This window comes from Acanthopagrus latus, chromosome 10 (genome assembly GCF_904848185.1).
Source record: "Acanthopagrus latus isolate v.2019 chromosome 10, fAcaLat1.1, whole genome shotgun sequence".
In the NCBI taxonomy this organism is placed as follows: Eukaryota; Metazoa; Chordata; class Actinopteri; order Spariformes; family Sparidae; genus Acanthopagrus; species Acanthopagrus latus.
Window position 1 is genome coordinate 16,434,633 of NC_051048.1, and position 22,048 is coordinate 16,456,680.

The 22,048-nt window shown below is 43.7% G+C and overlaps 1 protein-coding gene across 5 annotated transcripts in view; it reads right to left on the reverse strand.

Annotated features, from left to right (window-relative positions):
• The window catches only part of fgf11a (fibroblast growth factor 11a), a 144,485-nt gene that overhangs the window by 100,423 nt on the left and 22,014 nt on the right, over positions 1 to 22,048 (reverse strand). For 2 of the 5 annotated variants that reach the window (XM_037112246.1, XM_037112247.1), the window contains one exon: positions 7,023 to 8,218. In XM_037112246.1, the coding sequence (XP_036968141.1) occupies positions 7,023 to 7,215 (193 nt within the window). In that variant the 5' untranslated portion in view covers positions 7,216 to 8,218. Of the gene's footprint in view, positions 1 to 7,022; positions 8,219 to 8,599; positions 8,811 to 22,048 lie in introns of those variants that run through there. The other 3 variants (XM_037112248.1, XM_037112250.1, XM_037112249.1) reach the window with 3 other exon arrangements.

Genomic DNA, 22,048 nt, shown 5'->3' on the forward strand with positions numbered 1-22,048 from the left:
AACAGATATGGATAATGGTGCACTCCCTTTCCCCTAGTTATCACATTTGACAGCTTCACAGTTCTAATTAATAATAAAAATAATAGCGAATATCAGTTCTAAACATGATTATAATCCAGTATTAATCTTTATAACAACAACTGAAATCAAATAAATATCACATTTCGATATTATCCTCTTTTTTCTGTTCTGTTTCATAAATAATGACTTTGAGAGGCTATCAAATGAAAGTGGCATAAAAAATGAATTTTTAACCTTGGACTAAAAAAACATAATAAACAATTTCCATTTCAAATTTGCGCTAATTACACCTTTCCTCTTCTAATGGCACTTTCTACTTCTACTCCATGATTCCAAGACAGATATTTTTTTTTGATAAAATATGATGTTTTGCCAGCAATGAAACTAGTCAACAGGTCATACAAGGTCAGTTTAACAATTCATCTATTTTATGAATTTACAGAAAATAAATCAGCAAACATTTTGACAATCATTTAACTCACATTTCATGCAGAGACATGGTTCCGGCTTCACAAATGCGAGGGGTTGCTACTTTTCCTGCATTAAGTACTTTTATTACTTTAAAGGTACAGTATTTAAGAATTGGCCACCTGTCGAATTCATATTCAAATTAAAAAGGGGCAGCATATCACTACAGTAGCTGCTAATGCCTGCTAACTGTAGCTGCCATTAGCCAGGTAGCTCAATTAGCTGTGCAGTTAGCGGTTTTGAACCAGGAGATTGTTGACCAGTTAGTGTATGCACTGGATCAGGACGGGCTGGGGCTAAGATAATCTGAGTTAATTTTTGAACATTTTCAACAAAAATTCCGGCATAATGCCCCTTTAAGAACATTTTCATGATTATACTCACAAACTTTTCCTTAAAGAAAAGTATGCTTTCTTGTTGTGCTTTCCTTCAGTGTTTTATATTGGTTCACCAGAAGTTCCTCTCTCCCACAGAAAACACTGCACCTGAAACGCCTCATCAGTAGTCCCACCTTTAATTCCATGACATCACAGTATAGCACCATGTCACACATTTCAATCATTTATGACTAGCACAGCTTAGGACAGCTGCTCCGTTGTTGTTAGTGGTGCTGGGTCAGGCGTGTATGAGCCGACCAATCAGAGGACACTGTGTATTTGGTAGAGAGACAGGAGCTAAAACGGAGTGTTTCAGACAGCAGGGGAATACAGTGTGAGAAACCTGTTTTCTGAGCATTGAAGCACGTAAACCTGTTCTTGTAGAAACCAAAAATACAATTATGAACCTCAAAATGAGCATAACACATCTCCTTTGAGGAACATTTTCCATTCAGATCAAGAGCCTGAATAGTGTCTTCATCATTGTAAGATTAACACGGGCATCCATAGCATCATGATGCTGCTTCCACGAATACACACCAAGAAGGAATGAGAACAATAGTTAACAATCTCCGAAAACCGAGCGATTACAGTTGCACGCATAAGACGCGCGTCACACTCGCTCATGATCCAGTAACAATGGAACCGGGGTTACGTAACACGACAGCACAATACCTCTGGTATCTCTGCTATTGTAGCACCCAGTGACTAACTGACTGGCCCAAAGACAAGATGATTAGACACCGCGGGGGGAAATACGGCGAGCGTAGAGAGACAGGCAGACACTGAGGGAGGGGGAGAGAGAGGGAGAGAGAGGGAGAGAGAGAGAGGGAGAGAGAGAGAGAGAGAGAGAGAGAGTTAAAAGAAAGCCAGATGTCCTTGAGAAGATAAGTGAGTGGTGTGCAGGGGGTGGGGGGGGGACAGGGAAGTGAGATAGAGAGAGGATTGAGAGGATAGAGGAGAAAGGGAGAGCAGATAAAGAAGAGAGTCAAACAGAAAGAGAGAGAGAGAGAGAGAGAGAGAGAGAGAGAGAGAAATATAGTCCTCCCCTGGTGTAGCCCCGTCCGGAGTGTCCGGCCTACGAGGCAGTAAATCGCCCCAGTCAATGTGTGCTCTCCAAACGCTGCCGCACATTATTGATAAATCAGTGTGTGTTAATGAGAGGAGCTGGTGTGGCCTGATGAATCACGGCACAACAATGAGCCTCACACACACACACACACACACACACGGATGAACACAGAGTTTGGTCGAGGTGCTTACACTGACTGCTGTCACACCATCATTTGTCGTTTGTCTCCCCCACGAACATGCACACACACACACACACACAAACACACACACACACACACACACACACACACACACACACACATGCAAGGACCAATTTGCAGTATTTGGATGAGCGCTCGGCCCCCGTGCTGCAGTCACAACTGCGAGTGCTTTTCTATCTTGTTAACAGAAGAGAAGGAGGGCTTCCACGGCCGTTTTACAGCAGGCAGTCAGAGGACAACACAAGCTATTTTGGTTTGGCTTTGATATCCAATAGGCGGCTTAACATCCTCATTAGATCATATCAGCCCCACGCGCACACAAATACACACGCGCGCAAAAGCCAATGGCGAAATTATCTCTCCTCCGCATTCCCTACGTATCACAAAATCTCATCATTTGTTTGTGTTTGCGTGAGTGTGTGTACTGATTTATTGGTTTGTGCGAATGTGCTTTTTTTTTTTTTTTTTTTTATCCACGCCAGAGTGTGTGTTCATAATTATAGATACGTACTTGTATATATCTGCGCTTGAAAGTGTGTGTGTCCGCTAAGGCTAGCTCGCTTCTGGGTGTGTGTGTGTGTGTGTTTGTGTGTCTGTGTGTCTGTGTGTTTGTGCAGGGCGAGCTGACCTTGTTATAAGCTGAGTGGGCTGTAGTGCTGGGGCGTCATTAGTATGGGTTAGGTGAGGGTTAGCGGGTGTGTGTGCGTGTGTGTGTGTGTGCAGAGGTGAGGGGGTGACAGAGTGGGCAGGGATGCGGGTTGACAGTGTTAGAGAGGAGGTAAGGGGGTCAGGCTGGGACACGCAAACACACGTCACCACCCCAGCCCGCAGCATCCCTCACTTTCACGCAGGTAAAGCAGCTAACGTTTGAGGACACACACACACATGCGCACTGTAAACACACTTGTTCTCAGCGCACCACCTCTGCTACAATAGCCTCAAGTGGCCTTCAACAGACACAATGCAGTGGCGCACAAGCAGACGTGTTGCATTGGATGCATGATAACATCCACAATAGGATTGCACAATAGGAGTGCACCATTGAGATTATCATGGCGGTTTCATCCGATTTGGTCTGGCTGCAGTAATAGGAGGAGAATATCGGACTAATGGATTACCCGAGAGAGGCGAGTTTTTGTTCAAATGCTCTGGTGGGATGACAACGTCATGTCATGACACTCTGTATTGAGCCACAAACGCAGTTGGCATTGTGCACCAGTAGAAGGAGTATATCCTGTGGGGTAACAAAAGCATTTTGTTTCTGTGCAAAATCACTAAACTTTATTTATTTTTTTTTCTTAGTATAAGATCTGATGGTTGATCATTGTAAATGAAGTTCCAGCTCTCTCCCCATTCAATTACATAGGAGGCTGATCCGGTAAGTCAAGTTAGTTGGTTAAAATAATTGCCCATTTCGATTTCCAAGATGGCTGTCGAGTGGCGAGATGTACTAACATGGAATGGGGTTTTTTTTAATCATCTTTTCTTGAAATGCACAGCTTAATTGAAACGTATCTTTCGAACCAGGTTTGCAGATGAAGCCACACTAAGCAAACAAGTTTACAGTGAAATCCCACAGTATTCAGTCGAAACAGGTAGAAGCTACAACTGATATTTAAAACCTGTAAGAGTTCCTCTAAGCAAGGCAAGAGGAACGTAGTGTTGGCATCATGGTTGCATAATCAGCTGGCATACCTGATATGTAAAATAAGATGTTTCATAATATCTGTAACTGCTCCTGATTGGGATTTCAAATTACATGGTACACCCATGCTCCCTTAATTGACCAATGTTTTTGTCCATTCTCATATTATGAACAATTATTAATAATCAAGGATCCTGCATATTTTGAGAGCATTTTATTTACCTCTCAAAGAATAAAAACAGCATTACCATCAATTTAAATAATACATTTTGAGATAAATAAATAAATAAATAAAGGACAGGTCATATTACAACTGACACCTGCTAAACCACTGACCCAGAACGTTGCCTGCTGGTCTTCTGGTGAAACTTTCCGTGATAATTGGAGTAACCTGCAACTTGAGAGGGATCATGCTGCTTTGGTGCTGCTGAGTGTTTTTACTGGGAACTGACTTGAGCTTGACTTCATAAACATAAACATTTGAACATAATAATGACACTTAATGCCTTAATTTATAATACTGATGCGCTGTCCCTGCAAAGTGTCATACCTCAAATGCGGTGTTAGTCAATTAGAAACCTGTACAAGTACTGATGCTGGAATATGTCACACTGTTATCAGTTCTCTGTTGACAAATCTTTATTCATAAGCCTCAGATAGCTCCTAGAATCCTGTCATTGCTTTTTTTTTTATTTCAACTGTTTACATACGAGAAATGTGAATCGGGAATCTGTGTTCGACACAAGTCAACAGAAGCCAAGAGATGGCAACTGTAGCTAAAGGAAGCCAATGCTACAATGGAAGCCATCAGAAAACAATGCAAACCAACCAAAACACAAGACAATGCAAGACACCATAAGCCCCCGGATGCAGAATAAGCCAATAGCAGCCAAATGATGCCAGTAAAAACAATGGAAGCCAGTTGGAGGCAATGTGAACGCAAGCTGAAAGCAGGCTGCTCTGAAGTCCTGCCAGGAAGAGGAAGAGGAGGAGGAGGAGACTACGGCTCAAGATTATTCTAGTCGTTTATTTCTGGCCAGGGGTCAACTGTGGCCTCGGGCTGAAGCTCGGCAAAGGAGGGAGAAACTCACACATGAGGAGAATACATACTCACATACGCCAGCTAGCACACACACATTCATGGTTAGGGTTCAGCGGTGTCCTCCATTACGCTGAACACATGCACGCACACATGTAGAGACTCCTTGTGAGAATGATGAAGACGCACACTGCCACACACAGGCACTTAACACAGACCCCTGTAAATCACAACCTGAAACGGCGAAGCCATTGACGCGTCTCTAACCACAGTCTCCACACCTTGTCCCGTGATTACCATAATAAATCCATAAGAGTGTGAGACGCCATTAAGGGTGGAAATGGTTTCAAACAATGGGCACGATGCACGCATGGCCTTTTTCCCAAAGAGCGGGCACTGCCCCGACCTGTCCGACAAATTTTACAACCGTAATTACAATGTAGAGAGCGGCCGCCTCTATGGCAGATGCTGCTTTCAATGTTGGATGTTCCACACGTAATTATCATGATGAACTTGGCACACCGAGGTAATAAATACCACCGCGCACACACTTGCATGGGATGGGGAAGGACATGCACGTAGTGTACATGGATGTGCAGGAAGGTGTGTGTGCGGAGAGGAGAGGACACACACATGCAGACTGGTGAGGCGAGGACAAGCTCGTTCAGGGAAAACACACATGACACTTGCTGTTGTATAGAGGGACCCAGGATCTATGTGACATGTACTACTGAGTTTAAAGGGGCAATACGTAGCTTTGGAGAAGAAATTCTAACTCCAGAATTTGAATATTTTCAGTATTAATGAGGTAATAATATACTCAGAACACTGTTTGAAGCTACAAATGTGGCAAGGTACAACAGTATGGAGTCATGTTGTCTTTAAATGTCAGTTTCTTTGTTCGGTTTATGCAGTCAAAAAAACAAAGAGAGTTTGTTTATTTAGATTGTTTAGGCATTAACAATCTGTAAATGAGGATCTCTCTCTTCCGAATTTCACCCAAAGTTTCAACTTAAAAACTAGAAAGTAGAAAAAGCCTTTATGACTTCCAGAACAGCAACAGAAATTTAATGAAGATACACAAACGGCGATAAAAATTTTTTAAAAAAAGACAAATTTACTGTTATTCCAAAAATAATTATGATGGCCATTTATTTATTTTAAAAAGCACTGACTGAATGGAGAGCACACAATGTAAGTGTAGCACTAAAATCACTAAGATAAAATCAAATCTTGGTACCAAAATGGTCTGCCCTAAAAACGTACATTTCAGACTAACCCTAACGCCAACCCTAATACCACCACTGGTGTTTGAGTGTGTGTTTTCACTGCTCAGCCCTGACTCCCTCATCTAAATTTAGAAGCACATTGACAAACAAATCCAAAAAGGCTTCGCCACGACCGCATGACCTCTGAGGAGCCATATTATTGTAAGGTGCCGACATTATAGCCGTAATTAAGACACTACAGAGGAATTATTCTCAAAACTCTATTTATCTTTGGCTTGTAATGTCGAAAACCATCACCATATGCGGTACAGACACACTCATCACGCAGATCAGCTGTCCCCATCTCATTTAGCTTCAATGAATAATTTTGCAATTACATTTAACATGCAAACACACAAGACAAATTAGAGCGCACTGTGTGTTCACTTGCCTTGAGGGAGGCACAGGGAGAGTAATGGCCCCCAGAATTGCAAATGAGGCGCCTCTTGACATTTTTATATCATAGTAAATCACTGTATGTATGAGCCAACTTCGTTGTGTGCTTGCAGATTACCAGCATGTGTCTGGATGTGTTGACATGCACCTCAACAAAGTCATCACTACAGTCACAACACAGGCTAGGACATGCCCCTGGTCAGTGGTACAAATCTCAGAGCGTTAAGCTGGAATTTACTCTTTCCATTTCCTGTACGACCATAAATGCAGGACATGCTGTTTACGGCTACCAGGAAGATGGGCTGGGATGTTTCCCAGATTCAGATTAAGTCCTGAACTGAAAATTACAGGCTGGGGATGTTCTCTATTGAGACTTTACAGTTGAGGATTAATCTGTAGTCTGGCAAGTCAGCCATCAAAATCCAGTTATCCAGAACAGGCAGTAAACGGAGCAAAGAAGAAGGGAAGATGAAGACGGTGTAGGAAGGAAGGAAGAAACAAGAGATTTTAATAGGAAGACCCAGGGGGACTCACCTGGTCTTTTTTCCATTTTTCTCCCTCGACTGCCACATAGTCGAACCTTCGATATTAATATGAGGATTTGCTTCTGGCACAGCGACTTGTTGCTCTTTGGGCAAGGCTTGCGCTTGCTGGCGATCTGCCGGTTTGCCTGGGGGTCCTTGACCTCCCTGCGCTGGCGAATTAGGGAGCTGGCGAGAGCGGCCATCTTCCCAGCGCTGACCCTGCCGCCCCCTCACCAGCCTCTGGCGGCTCGGTGGCGTCCAGGTGTCGGGGGGTACCGTGGGCCACCCCCCTGCCCACTCACCCAGGGCGACGGAGCACCGCTGAGGGAGGGGTGCAGAGCGGAGGAGGGGGCTTCTGTGGATGGAACAAAGTAGCGAGGAGCAGGGCAGAAAAAGAAGGAGAGGATGGGAAGACGAGGAGGAGGTGGAGGAAAAAAGGGTGGATTCCTGAAAGGCCCACCCCTGACAAACTGACAACTGGCTGGGGTTTGGCTTGATGATGGATACCCTTAAATGTCCTTCTGGTTGTTTGTGTTGCGGTTGGGAGTGACGTTCAAGTGAAACCTTGATACGTCACTGTTCCTCTGTTGGGACAAGTCATGTTGCTATCCACCCAAAAACCAATGCACTGTAGCCGATGTCTCTCCAATGCCACTGTCCCAGTCTGGTCGTACCCTTACCTCCCAATGCTTCTGTCCCAGTCCAGTTGTACCCTTACCTCCCAAGCCCTCTGTCCAAGTCTGAGTGTAGCGTTACCCCTTTCCCGCAGCTCCAGGGAAGTTTGACTCAATCCTGTCTGAAAATTTTCAGCAAAACAACCCTCCGTTGCATGATGAAACCAGACCCAAACAAAAATCCCATCAAGTCCTCTTAGCCTTCTCAGTCCCGCAGATAAGAAGCCGGAATCGATTCAGTGGGTTGAAAGGAATTCTGAATATCAACTCTCCAAAATAACAGAAGTGTCACTGCTGGGACACACTGCAGCTCCTTTCAGTTCTGTCCCTCACCTGTAAAATTTCTCTATCCGAAACAGCGACAGAGAAGTAGAAGAAGAAGAAGAAGTGGGGACCGTCCGACCTGAGGTATCAGCTCCGCAAGCTGGGAAGAGGATGAAGGGACGTGGACAGGCGATGCCGGACGGAGTGCGGCTTGTTTCCTCGCTGTCTTTCAAGCTCTCCTGGCATCACCCTTGTGTTCACCCGCACCCTGAGAGAAGAAGGGAAAAAGACAGGGGCTTGATACATCCAGCATTTCCCAGAGATAGAGGTGACATTCATGAACGAGAGAGCGCGGGGATAGAGAGACAGACAGGGACACAAAGAATGAGGAGAGAGAGGGAGGGAGGGAGGGAGGGAGTGCAGTGAGTCTATCTATCCCCTCTATCGGATCGGGCTCTCCAACTCTCTCGGCAGCGCACTACACCACAGCAGAGCCCAGCGCTGTGTCCTTCAGCCACGCATGCCGCCTCACAGCTGGGAGAATGAGGGATGAATGAATGGAGGGACACAGAGAGGGAGGGAGGGAGAGGAGATGAGGTGAAGGGGAATAGGGGAGGTGGGGGGGTGCTGGCAGGTAGCCGTGCCTTACGGTAGATGCTGTACCGCCGCTGCTCATGCGAGAGTCTCCACTGGTGGGTGACAGTAGTCCGGTCTGGTTCTGTTGAGTCCAGCTGCACAGTGTGTGTCCATGTGTGTGTTTGAGAGAGAGAGAGAGAGAGAGACAGAGGAAAAGTCTTCGAAGAAGGCACCTCTCAGCCTCAGCGCACACGTGTGAGGGAGTGTGTGTATATGTGTGTGAAGGAGCGGCACAGTGTGAAGGTGTACGGGTGTGAGGGTGAGTGACAGAGACAGCATGTGCGTATGTGAATGTGTGTGTGTGTGTGTGAGTGTGTTCGTTCTCTCGCTTGTCCCTGTTCACAGTGCATTACCGAGAGAGCGCTGGCAGGGTGCTTCACATGCTCTCTCTGTCTCTCCCTCCCTCTCTCTCTTTCTCTCTCTCTCTCTCTCTCTCTCTCTCTCTCACACACACACACACTCCCTCGCTCTCCCACTCTCCTTTTCCCTCTCTCTCAAATCTATTTCCCTAAACCCTCCCCTTTGCTCTTCACTCTCCCTCCCTTTTCTCCTCCTCCTCTGTCACTCTGATCCCTCCTTCGCTGTCTGCAATTCAAAGTCCCCTTCCTCCCCTGTCTCCATGATTCTCTTCGTCACTCCTCGGGTACCGTAACCAGGCCAGGCTGGGCCACGCCGGGCCGGGTCAGCGCTGGGGTGCCCCCACCGGCCCACTTTCACCCTCCCACTCTTCCGCCCCATGCCAGCATCTCTGATGTGATGTTGGCTTAAAGAGACAAACTAAGCGAGGATGTCAGTGCTGTGCTCTCAGTTATGACAAGGACGTATGGATGCCAGGACACAGCCTGAGTCAGTCAGGACCTTGCGTCACTGCCGTCACATCCATCAATGCAATTTTTAAAGGCATCCGTCAGTCACAATAACACAGTCTATCACATACACAATGCACAGTGAAGTCACATGCAGAGCAAGAAACTAGTAGACAACATACACCACATTTGACAGATTATCTGAACCAAGTTATATGAAGGTTAAACCAAATGTTTTCACACCCAAGGTCTAGTTTATAGAGCCAAGAATAACGGTCAGTGATGGATGGTTGGGGCAGTAATTTTATGATTCATCTAGATTTTATTAGTAACCTGGAGGCACGTTTGAAGTCCGCTAAGATTTAATGTATTAAATATATCTAGTGAAGTGTATACTAAATATTTTTCGGTTTCATGAAGGCACACTAATTTTACATAAATTTGTCGGAATACTGTTTGTCCTCTGCAACACAGATTAGCTTCCCTGTCAAAGTCTACTTCTTACCTAACTTGTGAAATATGAACATGCCACACCTTGTTGTCACACTAGCCTGTATCCCCCCAAAAAGTTGGATCACATCAGTTTGCAGGCTAATGAGCTGATAAGCAGCAGCACATTAAACAAGCATACCGGCAAATATCACGTCAGCCCATTTAGGTGCTGGTGAGGTCCTTAATACCTCTGACAACACTCTGTCTGTCCATGATTTGTAGTTTGAAGTAAGCAAATTTGCTTCTTTTTTTCTTTTGTTCCCAAGTTGATGTCAGTCAAACAGACACAGACGCACCCTTAGCCGGCTGAGAGGAAATGGAGCATTTCTGATATGTCCCCAGAGACCTTTACATCTTCCTTATTAATATAAAATCAGCATGCATTTAAAAACACACTGACATTATTGGGACAACAAAAAGACACAACTCAATGTGATTTAAAACCTGTCTGATCATAAATTTGCCTGTGTCTTCTTGGACCCATTGTTAGCAACATCCCACAGTCGTTTAGCAATGCTGGAAATGCAACTTTAAGGATAGCATTGCTGATCTGTCATGTGTTGTTTAATCGATCGTTGCAACGGTAATTCTCACTGCTGAATAGCAAGAGGTTGCATGCTAACAAGAACTAAAACTAGGTGGTTATCAAGGGAAACATTGCATTATCTTAAAGGTCCCATATTATAATGTTTTTCATCAATTTCACACAGCTGTCACAGGTCCAACAACACTGTATTAGAAATTCATTGCCCTAAACCCATCCTAAACCCATCCATGGTCCTGAATTTCAACTGTCTAAAAGTCACTCAAGTGAGCTCTTCTGAGCTCTACTGAGAGCAGGCCGTTTCTGTGACTGCACCTTTAAACGTTAATGAGCTCCGTCTGTCAACGCCTACTTGGAGAGCCTTGCCTGCTATATGCCCCTCTCAGGAAGACGATGCCTCTTGTGCTAATGGTAGCATGCGCTAATGTTAATACCTTTTTTACTGTGACAACAAAGCTCCATCGTAATATTATTAACATTAACCTCGCTTCAAACGCCATTGCATAGTGGACTGAAGCAGAGCTAACTAGTTAGCTAATTTCCAGCTGACTTCACCATACTCATAGGTAACTATAAATACTATTAAACCGCTGCAACACTTATCAGTGGCTCGGGTGCAGTTGCTGGGTCCGGTATGGTTGGGACTGATCCTTTTACAAGGGTCAGTGTCATGGCAGCCAGCTTTGTACTGACCCTCGTTACCGAAGCAGTCCAATGTGAAGTGGTTAGCGCACACATACAAACTCACACATACCGCAGCCGGCACGCTGTCGTTAAAAAAATTAAACGCAACCACTGTCACTTCTCTTGTTCTGTAGCTGGGACAGAACAGAGGCACTGATGTTGATTTTTTCAACCAACAACAGAACAATTTGCTTGTCTAGTTCTGAGCGGCGACATTGCGAAACACTGCTGTTTTACTGCTGGACACACAAAACTTCACCTCGGGGATGAACGCCCCCCTCTCGGATATCTCCTATCACTGCACAGAGGTGGCGTGTCTATGAAAATGACTTCTTCCATTACGAAAGGAGCTGAATCTGAACAGCCTGTAGGAGCGCCGGTTTGCCGGAGGGTGGGCTGCAGAGACCATGCAGCAGTCGTCTGCTTTCTCCATTCTGGGATTTGGCAGGCTCAGGGAGGACCAGCTTTTATGTGTAGAGACCAGAGAAAATGTGTTTTTCATAATATGGGACCTTTAACATCAGCATGCTAGCGTGTCGTTGTGACCATGTTTGCATTTTGACGTTTGCTCAGAGCACCATAGTGCTCAAGTATATTGCCTCGCAGAGCAGTTGAAAGACTGTAGACTCTACATATTACCTCCCAATTACATTCAAAACCACCAGCCATCAGTCCAATTTGTTTGTTGGTTGCCTATTTCCATAAAACTTGGATAAAGATGTGTCTCTGCTCAGAATAGCTGCCATTAACTTTTGGTGCGGATCCGATATCCTCTGTCCAAGTTTTATGGAAATCAACAAATAACGCATGGATCATACTGAAAGCAATCAGGCATATTTAGATGGCTGGTATCTATTAGTGAGCACAATGTGATGCTGATCCTCAGTCTGGTGAGCTTAAATAAGGTAAGTAAGATTCACCTTGAGTTAGAGTGTGAGTGTTTGTGAACTTCAATTTGTGTAAATCTCATTTCAAATCAGTAAAACAGCTAAAACCTCTTCAACAGAAAACCCATTTTTCTTGGCGCAAGACTCAATTACTGATGCCTGAAACTTAGATGAATTAGATGAACAGAGGAATAAATGATGCCTCCTGGAATGTGATCAACTGAAAATGTCAGGAAGAAATGTGCTGGTGCATGTTTCTGTACCACACACGTCTTTCAAGATTGCAAAAAGGAATCAGTGAACTACAATCACAACACACACTTCCTTTAGTGGATGTTCGCTCAGTGTTGGTTCATGTAACACACTGTAATTGGGCTGCCATTTTGTCCAGGACTCTACAGCCCTCTCACGAAAAAATACGATTTCAATCTCAAGAGACCATCCTGGCTGAATTAAGGCCGAAATAAAAAATAAATAAGCCAGGTAAAACACTACAGGGGCTGGGGCCAGCAACTGCAAGAGGCAATACCAGCATCAAGACTGCAATTTAATCTGCTGAGAGCAGTGGTATTTCCACTGACTTCAGTTGACATCTCTATAACTTCACCGCTGGCCTCCATTCAAACTCTGGTCTGTGGGGGCAGATTTGTTAATGTCCAGGCTGAATAACACCGGTGATAAGCTGGCAGCATGGTTAAATTTTCATCAGCCTGTGGCCGAAGATATAGTGATATGGCGGGAGCATAACAATGGATCACATCAATTACCTATGTCCATCTATCCATCATCGATCACTGGAGTAGCAGGTTACTACAATATCTTCATTTTTCCCAATAATAAGCTCATAAGGAGCAATTATATTGCTACAATAGCAACATAAGAGGGACATGAACTAACCAATGACCAATATTCTGCCAACTTTGATGATGAGATATCTTATTTAAGCCAAATGGAATTTAAACATTTTCAACAGCTACCATTAGGCTATAAACAAACTACTTTGCCAATGCTTGATTGCAACCACCACTAAATGTCCTACTACACTATACTATACACACTTTACTATCAATTAATCTATATGCAAGCTGGAATGTTTGAGCTAAAATAGTTTGCAAATAGAGTCCACCTTTAAAGATGGACCAGAAAGTGAACGAGTCTCTGTGTTTGGAGTGATGGCGTTTAAAGTCCCAGACAGCTACTGTTGTTTTATTTAGCCGCTTATTTTTGAGTTGTAATTCCAACTCATAACCCATTCAAGAAGCATGTTGACTCCGAGAAGAGTGAACCCAAAGCACAAAAATGCTCACTTGTTTCTTGGTAGTAGAACTCAGCCAGCCAGAGGCAAACAGCACTTCAGCCAAAGCACTGATTTCTTCTCGATTAATCATCAATTTGAAATTTCATATTTTCTATGTAATTTTTTCAGCAAGTCAAATCCATTAAGACATTTTTTTCCCTGTTTGAAAAATAATCGGTGCAATTATAGATTGCTGACAAAAATGGTCCGTGTACTTTGCGGCAATTTGATTTGCGTTATGAAGTCGAAAAACAGAAAACGACTCACTGATCATATTTTGCTTCAGTATCAGAAAACGAAAAACATAAGGACTTGATTTTCGGATTTGAAATTGGAAACTGAAAAACAGGAGTGACTCATTAACTAACAGTAGGTGCTGTGCTCACAAGTGGGAATTGGGAATTACGACAACAGTGCTATTTTTTTTATTTTGATCTCTAGGCTACGTCCGTTCGTGAGGCGATCTCAAAGTTCTTAAGACCTCATCGTGTCTTCAGATGAATGGGGTTACGTGTCCTTGTCCGTTGCTTCTTTTCAGATTTTGAGGCAAAATATGGGAAAGCCGTTTTCCAAATTTTTTCGACTTCAAAACAGAAATTGAATGGCTGCAGAGTACACAGACTTTTAACACAATGTTAGGAGGAATAATGCAACAAAAACAAAACTGCATTTCATCCTGATTAGCGGGCTAAAATAAAAACATTGAGGGCTAAATAGCTATCTATCATCAGCTGCTGCACAGCTAGTTTGAGTCATATTCTTTTTACAACAGTAGACTCGGACGGTGAAGAATTAACCAAGGCCGGCTCCGGTAATAAACAGCCCATGGTGCTGTTAAAAAAAAAAAGAGTAATTCCCTTCCTGTTTGTAATACAAGGTTTTGCATTAAACCGTGATGACAGCAGAGCAACAGTGCCTCAGCCCCCCGGAGCAGTCGGCATTCCCCTGAGAAAGCGAATGTGAAATGATAGCGGGATTCTGTGATTGTAGGCAGACCTGCTACTGGTCTCTCCCTCTCCGTTTCTGCTGGCCTAGCAGGGAGCGAGAAGAGAAAACCCTGCAGGATTTCCCCTCCGCGCACACACACACACATACACACACACTCAAACTCACACACACACACACATACACTCAATCACCTTTCACCACCGTATTGCAGTTTCCTGAGCTGTTAAATAGCGTAATTATCTCTCTCCCCCTGTCCTGTCCTCTCACTGCACCATGGCTATCTTTCCCAACTCCTCACTCAAGGGCATCCCTCGCTCCTCTCTGCAAAACTAAACCACCTTGTTCAGAAGTTACCCTGAAGTCTCCAGCTCCAACCCGCGCCTCTTTAATCACACACCGAAGCCAGTGCTGAAGCAGACAGTCCTTTAGACTGTGGGGGGGTGGGGGGGAGCCTGGCAGCTTAAAGGACACAGTTTCAATAAGAGAGTGGAGGATGGAAACTGGTATGGAGGCGAGATATGGTTTAGAGGGGGGGTGTTTGGAAACAGACGCCGGTGGATTACGATGAAGACATCACTCCGCGCAGGCGAGCCAAGACATGGTACAGAGAGTGCCAGGAGGGAGAACAGAGCCGCCAAGGAGACGGACGAGAACGCTGGCCAAGACACAGACACAAGAAAGAGACACAATCAGACAAAAAGGGACAGAGAGGGCAGGAGGAGGAAAGATCTTAAGCCAGTTTGTGTCCGTGCTGGTTTAACTTGTGCAGCATCTGTGCACGAGTCTGCAGCAACCAGTACCAGTAAAATAGAGAACAGCTTTGAAACATTTTTTTGACTCCCCGGTGCTACTCTGTACCTACCTGACTTGGGTGTCACCAAGCCCCAAGGTAGAACTCCAGGCTTTCCAGGAATCCAACTTTTGTAGTAGCCAAGCTGTGTAAACACAACTTCACGTGATGAAATGGGGCCCACAAAAATACTTTTTTCCATATGGTCACGTCATGATGACTGCTCATTTTATTCCCAATTAAGATAGCCAGGCGCTAAACTGGAAGCCTGCCCACTATGTCTCTAGTGCAAACGCTTTTTACAACACACAATGCGGAAAGTCCGGGTAATTTTACACCTGAGAAATGGATATTTTTTGGCTTCATAGCCCACTGAGCAGCGTTCATAGGAATGAAACAGGGTTGAACCTCTGAAGCTGTATCCAGATTTTTAATTGTTATATCCATGGGTGTCGGTGCTGATTCTCCAGCTACAGCGGATCGGGATTTAGTCCTGTGAGGCATGCGCTGATTAACTTCGCTGTGACTTCTGCCGTGACTGATGGTTTGTTCCATTTGACATTGGTAAGTCTGAATTTCTGAGTAAGTCCAATTTCAACTGGACTTTCCCCTGACATCAGATTTCAACATGGGAAAGTTGGACACACCTCTCACAATATTCTTGGTACAGTGCCTTTAGAACAACTTAATTCAACATTACATGCAGACACGGCACCAGTCTTCAGCTAATTTTTAGGCTTACATGTAGCCTACTTTGTCAACCAAACAAAAGCTGGGATGCTAACGTGCTGATGTGGTCATGTTAGCAAGAAACACTGACGTTTAGGTTGTGCGTTGGCATGCTTATGTTAGCTTAACTTTCTCACAATTAGCATTTTAAAGATCTAACCCTAAGATAGTCAACATTTTTGGAATTCCTTACCTTTGGTATATCCGTGACATTAAGGATACAACTTTCCGTGCTAATTGGCTACATTTAGGTTATTGGTACAGACAGGAAATAAGTACACAGTTTACTGTGTCATGAACTTTAAGTGTTTTTACAAGTGGGGTAATTTGTCAACGGTGCTATAGGTGAACACTGAGAGGATAGGCAATAATTCAAGTTTCAGATCTAACGAGCATTGCCATTATTAATCAGTGGGTTCTGCCCTGTCTCTGTGTTAGCCCACCTTCACCACCCTTCACATCCTCTCCACCATCCGTCCATCTCTGTCTCTCTGCTTTGTTACAGCTCGATGACTTGGAGTGACCTTTAGCACAGACAGTATGCCAAAGCCTGTGAGACAATGTGCACTATCCCACACAAATAACTACCGACAATAACTCAATATCCATCCATCTGCATCTTTCTCTGCGTCTTCATCTTCCTCCTCTCCACATGTAACCCATCCTGATCTCCCTCCTCCCCTTCATGTTACTCATCATATCATCCCCCTCCCCGTCTCTCCTCATGTAACCCTCTTTATTTCTCCCTCCCTGACACTGTAGAGGTGACTGGTCCTGTTTTGCCTCTCAGTCTAATCTCAGGCTCATTATGTAAAGGCGTGTTGGCTCATTTGTTATTTCTGGCTCCAATAACCCTGATTAAGGCTGTCCCTTTTTCCCCTCTTTTCTCTCAGCCGCCTCCTTTCAAGCCGCTATCAGTCGACATTAACGATAGCAGCACTTCTGAGCGGGGTTCCTCCCATTTATCACGAAATATGCCCCATACATTTTGATTGTAAAGTAAGTGGCTCAGACATTACCCTAGCAGCGATTATACTGATTTGTAAGCTATCTTTTTTTGGCAAAGTGGTTTTTGTCATTGGATCTATATAACTGTTGAGGAGTGAACACTAGACTTGAATTGATTTTTTGTTCTGTTTTTATCCCAGAAATAGATGCAAAGTATTTTGTTTTTTTCTTTTTGTTTTGTTTTGTTTTTTAATCCCACTTTGAATCTGCATGACTAATCATACAGAGAGTACAGTTCGCTTTGGGCAGCTCACTGATATTCAGATTTCGGTGGTGCAGCGAGGTTTGCAAAATTGCCACAGGACCAGCAAGGAAAGGGAAAGGGTAACATCGCTCTATTTAATGCAAATCTGACTTGGTGTGCACTGGGGGTCATGTTTGTGCAGTTATTTCTATTTTTACAGGACGAGGATATATTTTTACCAGTCATGGCAGCGGAGACAACTTTACCGAAAGCTGCATTCAAGAGCGCTCTGACACATGACGGATAAAGGTTATGTGCTACTGTACTGCGTTGAGAAAAAAAAAAAAAAAAAAGACAAAGCAAAGAGGACACACTTGCAACGATGTCTTTTTAAAGGTTAACGCGGACATGGTTGTTTTTCTTGTTGCTCCTCAGCAACCGACTCTGAAAATCTCCCGTGGTTGGAGCAACCTTGAATGCACCACAAGGGAGACTTTGCAACAGTTGCTTCTAGCCACTGACTCACCACAGCATGTTAATGAATGGCATGCTTAAAAATGGCTGTGATCAGTATTTTTTTTTTTTTTTTACGCCAAAAAGAAATGAAATGATAAAAATATCACGATGTGAAACGGGTTGCTTGTGGCAATGGACCAGCAGAGAGTCATTGGCAGAATCTGCAGCTTTGCGGAGCTTGGTGAGGTTCGATTAATGGCTGAGAACGGGCCTATTCAACTGCTGGCCCGTGGGTTGAACCCTTTAACAACCTAATTTCGGCACTTTGATCTTTTTTATGAGTAGGCTAATTGGTCAATTCATTAATTATGTTTGTTTCCAGGCAAAGAAATATTCTTATTTTGTTAGTTTTAGTTTTTCTTAGTTTTAAACTCTGTTTAAGTACAGGAGAGTGGGAGAGTCAAACTAACAAACTACAATAAAATGTTTCTTTATCACTTGTGTAAAAAAAAGTCATTTTACTTCACATCCTTGCATTTATTCTATTGATCCATCATAGTAAGCCATTTGCGTATAACCCAGAAAATTGCCCTTTTTTCACAGGCTAATGTTGCCAGGTTCATGGTACTGATTGAATACATTTACAGAAATATTCCTAGAAAGACAACCGGTGTAACTTTAGTGCAAAACATATTTTCCCCATCATTTAATTAGATACATTGTAGATGTGAGCCAATGATAGAAGGACAAAATATCTGTTCCCGCTGCAGAGCGAAGCAGGCTGCAGGAAGTGTAGACGACAGAGGGATAGAAGAAGGGAGGAGGGAGGAGGCAAATGTTGGAGGGATGCAGAGCTCGAGGCCCAAGGCTAACTCATAAGGAAAGGATGATGCTGGGGAGGAGAGCAGGAGAGGAAGGGATATTGGAATGTGACAGATACATGATGAAAACGCACAAAAGTGTGTGTGTGCGTGCTCCATCTTACACGTTCAAGCGCCCGCACCCTATAGAGAAAAGCATGCTTTGCGCGGTGCAGACAGAGCTATATAACATATAGCTCTGGATTTGTCATCTCGACATCAGCAATTGCATGGGGGGAGCTCAGGGCGCTAATACATTATGACTTCATATATCAGCCCATGTCCTACCAAGACTCGGTGTCACAGATAAATACACCCAATAAAGATAGAAAACACCCACACTGCATCTATAAAACCACAAATGGAGCCGTGTCAGAGCTGGTACAAGAGGTTGGAAAAGTGCATGTTTATCATTTGTGTGTTTTATGAACTGTGTTGAACTGAGTTTGCAACTGTCAGTTAGCCCCTGTGTGTGTGTGTGTGTGTGTGTGTGTGTGTGTGTGTGTGTGTGTGTGTGTGTGTGTGTGTGTGTGTGTGTGTGCGTGCGTGCGTGCCTGTAGGTGTTTCTCCATCTGTGCGTTACCCCCTCCACTCCCCGTTCACCTCTAAATCCCCCGATACAGCTGTGGATTAGATGCTGGTAAATTATGGCTCAGCGGCGCTGTGCTGCCTCAAATAATGCAATAATGCACCATCCCTCTGTGTCAGTCAGCGCCTGTTAACCGGCACCAGACTGAGACAAATGGGCCCCAAATTGGGATTGATATGGCGGGGCTTTTCTGTGGGGGGACTTTAATGAACACATAATGCAGGTATCCGCCGCTTTGGCCTCCCTTGACGCTGCAAATAAAACTCGGTGACAGCGAGGGAGCCTGGACCGGGATGCTAATGCGTCGTCGACATGTTCGTCTCCACACTGACAATTCCTCACAAGTTTGCCAGACATCCAGATATTGGACAACATCAATATTGATCCGCAGCCTGGAAGTTGTCGCAAAGTGTATACCTGCGTATCAGTTAGCCCCTGTTCCAGGTAGTTTAGTGGAATTTTCGACAAAACACAAATGATGTGATCAGAATCATTTAAAAGATGGCACACATTTACGTAAAAATATCTAATCCTTGAGATTATCATTAAATTGAAACCCATTCTTTGCATTAGATTCAGTATGACTTTATTTGTGGCAGAGTCCGCCATTCCTGCTGCTTTCAGATCGCGTACCTGAGCATGGTTCGCAGTAAAACGATGCAATGATGTAACCCAGCGCAATATAATCTCATTATTATCAGCCTCGCTGTGGACCGTTCTGTCCCTTCATACCACGTCAGGGCTGTTTCAAGTTGCTGCTGATGCAAACTGACCATCCTCCTGCTGCCGCTTTAAATTAAGAATGTTCAGCTGGAAAAAGATGGAACGGGATGGTGCCAACGCCGATCCTTCATCAAAAATGCATCTAGAAAACAACTTATTTGAAATTTTGGGAAGAAATGGAAAAAATAACAAGCAGCACAGTGAGCGGTGAGATGACAACAAAGAGAGTAAAGACAATGACAGCCTTCAGAAACATTGATGTATGATGCAAACTGCACTGCTCAATCCACCTCCCACTTGGAAATAAGTTCACTGTGAAATCGAAATCTCACAAAGGGTACCTTTGTTGCCGGAGACAGCGACAAAATGTCTCTGGATGACGAAATGAGACAGATGAGTCTGCTAACAATTCACTGTGAGCTGTTCCAGTGACAGATTAGTGAACCACTGCTTTAGGCAGCAATACACTGAAACATTTAAGCTGCATGTAATGTGATGACTGACACATTTCCTTTTTACAACGGGACAGAGAAAACAATGTCGCTCTGAACTAGACTGAAGAACGTGGTCGTACTCTTCCTGATTCTCTTATGGCTTTCATTTAATGTTGCCTTGGAGTTATTTTCTTGAAGATAAGCAGCATTTTAATGCTAATATTTATTATTATTATTAATGTCTAACATCATTAATAATATAACAATGTTCAAAATAGTTGCGTTACTGGTTATTTTATTTAAATTGTGACACAGGAAGAGCAGTGTTTACTAGGAGATATGCAAAAAAAAAAATCATTTTAGCTCCATTCATCAAAAATCCTTTTAGCCAATCAAGTCACATAAGTAGTGCTGAAATTGTTTGACAGTTGGTGGACAATTGCCAATATTTTCTTAATCGCCAAACACTGAATATCTTTAGTTGTTGGGTCGTTTGTCAGACAAAACAAGACATTTGAAAATACCTGGGACTGAGGGAAACAGCCTGGAAACTGTGATCGACATTGAAATGTATGGAGGTGGGAGACTCCACTGAGTATACAACAGAGAATTGAGTGTTTTGTCAGCGCAGCTATGAAGTAAACTTAGTGAGTTATTCTCCATCATCAAACTCAAGTCACACCAGTGCAAACACAGTAATTTGTTGCCTCTGAAAAGTAAAGTCAAAGAACAGTGACACAAACTCAACCGCTGTGTGATTAACTCTGACTCCAGCTAATCAATCAGTCATTCAAGCAGTCAGTCAGTCGGTCAACGTCCGGCCAACCATCCAACATGCGAGTAAACAGACCCAGAAACATCCTGCTGTCCAAAACCAGCCAGTCGCAGCAGGGTTTGTGGAGCTGAGCCGGTCTCCCGATGCTACTCATTCAATGACAGCACATTACTCTAAGGTGCAGAGTAGAGTCAAGTTAACTATCTACACAACAGTGCTGAATTCTTATTGTCATTCATCCAGTCCCATCAAATGTGTGCAAGCAAAGGAAACCCTGTTGCTTTTCGTGATTTGCCATTGTGAGGGTGCAGTAAAGCATTCCTTCCCTCATTTGCGCATCTGCTCTACAAGACAAGTAACAAGACAGAAGCCCACAGAAACACATTAAAGATTCAATGGACGAACTCAAGTCTTGCTTTACACAGCTCAGGGCTGCAGACTGGAACCAGAATGACAGTTAATGTGAGCATAGGTGCAGTTAAGGCTTTCGGTTAAAGAGAAAAATGGCAAGGTGTGACATGTTATATATGTAGCGTACATTTGTTAGGCTATTATATGATTTTTAAAATTAGTCTGTCCAAGTAGGTAAAATAGATATTATTTAAATGTTTAGTAGTATATTCTGACAGACATTTCCTATCCGACATAATGACCTACACTACTTTTCACTACATTTGTACAGAGAGTGGTAAATTCTGATAGATATTTCCAACTTTCCAGAACGAAATACCTTTCGTTTACTTACATTTAGACAGGTAGTAGTCCATTATAACCAATATCTCCTACCTGTCACAATGATGTATCCTGTGTTTAAATACATTTATTCAGGTAGGAGTCCGTTGTGATAGACATTTTGTTCCTGGCAGAATGACTTACTCTGTTTTTAACCACAATTATACACATAGTAATCCATTGTGATAGATACTTTCCCTGGTTTAAAGGTGTTACTGATATGATTGAACCACTATTAACATCAGATATTTCAACACTCACTTTGACACAAAACGTCTATATTCATGCTTTCAGACAAACACAGCACAGCACAGCCTCGACTCAACGTTTAGCTATCAAGAGCTTCATTAGGCGTGAGGTTTGGCCGGACCTGTTAAGTTATGTGCTTGTCATAAATATTGCACTACCCTCTGTCACCATTCATTTTAGTGAAGGCAGCCCTTGGACTGTTTCCGTGACATTGTGTATTTACTGTGAGACAAAGGTGCAATGACGTCTGGACATGGTTGTTTTTCCTCCCTGCG